Source organism: Uloborus diversus, chromosome 8, assembly GCF_026930045.1.
Source record: "Uloborus diversus isolate 005 chromosome 8, Udiv.v.3.1, whole genome shotgun sequence".
Lineage (NCBI taxonomy): Eukaryota > Metazoa > Arthropoda > Arachnida > Araneae > Uloboridae > Uloborus > Uloborus diversus.
Window position 1 is genome coordinate 87,932,514 of NC_072738.1, and position 4,027 is coordinate 87,936,540.

At 37.0% G+C, this 4,027-nt stretch overlaps 1 protein-coding gene across 1 annotated transcript; it reads left to right on the plus strand.

The window, feature by feature from the left end:
• The first annotated feature begins 796 nt into the window (after nucleotides 1-796).
• Nucleotides 797-3,365, plus strand: LOC129227408 (uncharacterized). The gene has a single exon (XM_054861961.1). The coding sequence runs from the start codon at nucleotides 821-823 to the stop codon at nucleotides 2,780-2,782; it is 1,962 nt and encodes a 653-aa protein (XP_054717936.1). The 5' UTR covers nucleotides 797-820; the 3' UTR covers nucleotides 2,783-3,365.
• The last annotated feature ends 662 nt before the right edge of the window (nucleotides 3,366-4,027 follow it).

Consider the following 4,027-nt stretch of genomic DNA (forward strand, 5'->3'; position numbering starts at 1 on the left):
ATTTCGCATACTGTCCATTCCAACTAAATGCGGCTGTAAAATATGGTAAGTTTAATTAATTTAAGATTAAAAAAAACCCCATATTCTTACAAATTCATACAAAACAATAAAATTTTTTACCTTGTATAACGTTATCCAAGTTTGTTAATGCAGTATTTTCGCTTTCACCAATTATTAAGGAAATAATGAAAACTAACATTATTTTGAGAAGCTCGAGAATACTACTAAGGGACGAATTAATTTCTGTAGCTCAAAGCAAACTAAGATACATCGATTGCGTTAATAAATACTCAGAACAAACTGCCTGTGTTTACGTCAACAGACACACGTGGAACGCAACGTGGCAATGTTTTAGTTTCATTTGCAATTTTGTAAATCACCGCAAGGTATCGTATTCGAATGGGGTAAGCTCGGAAACTCGCAGGAGTGGTCGCACCGGTGCCATGCAAGCGTTCGGAAACGCAATCAACTGATTTTTGGTGCCACCGATGACAAAAATGCAAAAAAAAATTAAAAATTTGCAGTTACTGCCCTTTATCTGCACCAGGGAGGCTGATCTGCACACGGCAAAGCGCCTGGTTAGTCACTGGTTAACCAATTACTCCATTCGAACATACCCTTTTTTCTTCAGCTGAGTTCTCTAATGCGATTGTAACCGTAGCGTAACAGACCGTTTTCAAAATATTTACATTTTGCTTTTTTGTCGAAGTGTCCAAAATTGCACATGTCGTTTGTGGATGGGTTACTAAAATTTCTTTTTCTTGTAGTTATTGATGTGGATTATAATTTGAAAAAAAAAAAAAAAAAACTGACGCATTTCATGCTAGCCAATTTTCACCCATACCTCTGGCATCGACACTATATTTTTTTGAAAACTAGCTTTAAATTTCAAAACATTTTCATTAGGACGTACGTAAGAATAGAAATGCCAAAACCTGGGTTTTACGCCGTTAAAGTAGGGAGAAAGCCTGGTGTTTATACTACATGGGCTGAATGTGAAGCTCAAGTTAAAGGATTTCCTAATGCTTCCTATAAAAAATTTTTAACACCCGAATTAGCAAAGGAATTTATTACCCTAAATCCCAGTGGAACACGAAAGCAGACTGTCGATTCTGCTCAGGACAGAAACATTCATTCCTTGCCAATTAGAACTAATCGGGGTTCTTATGCAGCTTGTACTTCAGTTATAACTTCTACTTCTGATATAATAGCAGAGAATCCAAAAATAACGTACAGCGTAAACCACTCGAAAGCGAGCTATTATGCTGTACACAAAGGAAGAACACCTGGAGTGTACAGAACTTGGACTGAGTGTGAGGCTCAAATTAAAGATCTGAAAAATGTTTCATATCGTAAATTTGATAATGAGGCAGATGCTGTTGAATATATGAATACGGGAGGCATAGTCAAAGCTAGTAAAAGAGAAATTAGAAATTTGAATTATGAAAATCGTGTTGTTAAAAAAAGGAAATTCAATGACAGTGAAGAAGACAAGTATGTTCTTGCTGATCCTGATGAGGAAGTGGTTGTGTTTACAGATGGAGCGAGTACAGAGAATGGCAAAAAGCGCTCTCGTGCTGGAATTGGAGTATATTGGGGTCCCAATCATCCACTAAACACTAGTATGCGTATATCAGGGCGACAAACTAACAATCGAGCTGAAATTTGGGCTGCAATCCATGCATTGCGCCAAGCCAAGCAGATTGGTGCAAAGAAGGTAAAACTTTATACCGATAGTCAATTTCTCATTCATGCTATCACTGACTGGATAAAAAAGTGGATGGCTAATGGTTGGACTTTAACTACAGGGGAAAAGGTTGTAAATAAGGATGATTTCATAGCGCTTAACTCTGCTTGCAAAGACCTCAAAGTGGATTGGGTTTATGTCAAGGCACATGCAAGAAATCATGGGAACGAGGAAGCCGATAAATTGGCTGTGGCTGGAGCTAGGAAAATGCTTGACCCCACAACAAGTTGCAATTTTCAAGCATTGGTTCCTGATGATATGGCTGATGATTGGGATGACTGGGATACAGATGATCCTTTCTTAGTCGTAAATGCCTTGAACTCAACCCAAGAGATTTTGCCTCTAGTCCTTCCTGATGATACTGCAGAAAAGAGACCATTTTATGCTGTGCATAGGGGAGAAAAAACAGGTGTTTACTCAACCTGGGTTGAATGTGAGAAACAAATTAAAGACTTTCGGAACCCATCATTTCGAAAATTCGATACCAAAGAAGAAGCGGAGGAATTCGTCAAGACTGGAAAGATTCCTAAAAAAGAACTTAAAATTCCAGAAATTGCTGACGATGAATATGTCACTGTATTTACTGATGGTGCTGCTTCGTCAAACGGGAAAGAAGGTTGCACTGCAGGTATAGGAGTCTATTGGGGACCTGGGAATGCCCTGAATACCAGCATGAGACTTCCTGGGAGACAGACAAATAATCGTGCAGAAATATATGCTGCAGTTCATGCTCTCAATCAGGCAAAAAGACTAGGAATTAAAAATGTCAGGCTTTATACTGACAGTCAGTTTGTCATCAAAGGCATAACTTCCTGGATCGTTACATGGAAAGCAAAGGATTGGAAAAATGCAAGTGGGAAGACTGTCATCAATAAAGACGATTTTATAGCCTTGGATAAAGCTCGCGAAGGTTTAAATGTAGACTGGCGGTATGTTAAAGGCCATGACAATAACCCTGGAAATGACGAGGCGGATAAACTGGCTGTTGCAGGATGCAGCAAACCTTTATCTGAAACAATGATTTTGAACTCCTAATTTTTCATATTTTGCTCATTACTCACACAATTTTTATTCTACAATGTCTCTCTTTTGTGTAAAATTTGATCAGATTTGACCAAGAATTTCTTATAGTGTGGATAGGGGTAAAATATATTGATATAAAATTTGTTACGAATGTATGCATAGTCATATGAGGCAGTGAGAAGCAAAGGGATGTAAGTGGATATTTTCGAGTTTTTAGTAAAACACGTTCAAAGATAAGGTCCTAGGTAGGCTTTCATTGATTTTTTTTCTAAATCATACTGTATAACAGAATCTACCAGGGCTACTAGTACTATCACTTGCCCCAAGACAGAGGAGAGGTTCACCTACCTTTTGTAATGGTTACCTCCATTTTTTTTAATTTTGGCACTTACATCCCTTTGCTTCTCACTGCTGCACATGTCATTACAGGGTAATGATACATTTTGAAATGATTTTTTTAAGTTGATATTTATTAAATATATTTAAAGAAAAGTATTCCCTCCTCCCCAGTTTGTCAATTTTCCTTTTCAAAACTGATCATAAATTTTAAATTGTGAAGAAAAACTGCCTGTATTTGCTCATATCATCGTCACCATCAGGGACGTGCACAGAAAATTTGGGGCCCATTAAAAATGATTTCTACGGGCCCCCATATATTTCACCCCTCATTAAAAAATTTTTGGGTCCTCTTTAGGCCTGGGCTAACATGTGTCACTTCTTGAAGCTTGTGAAGACCCCTGGTCACCATGCTAAACTAACAAATGTGAAAAGTCACGTTTTTCAAATTTGATGTTTGCCGTTTTACTCAAAAAGGGCTACTGGTTATAACTGCTGAAAGCAATAGTTTTTTTTACTCTTAAAGTTATCGATGAAAATTAAAACGCTGAAAATAATTAAATGCATCAGGTGGACAAAAATTATATTCAGTGTTTTATGGCTCTCCTGAAAACAATGAAAATTTTCACATTCGTTAGTTTAGTATGGTGCGAACAATACTATAGTTCAATTGAACAGTTATTATGATATGCACTCTTATCAGCTTTTATTAAATAGGCTTAATTTTTTTTTCCTTTTAACATTTCATTCTCTAGTCCCGTTTTTTTTGTGTTACTTTTAGTAAAATTTATTGTATATTGTTGGCCATTTGTTACAAGGATCTCCAGAGATCAAGTGTAAAGCATGCAAATCATTTGAGGCAGTGAGAAGCAAAGGGCTGTAAGTGACAAAATTAAAAATTTGGAGATAACCAGCACCTGT

Excerpts from the sequence above, each read along its gene's own strand:
- LOC129227408 (XM_054861961.1), top strand. The coding sequence starts at position 821 with ATGCTAGCCAATTTTCACCCATACCTCTGGCATCGACACTATATTTTT.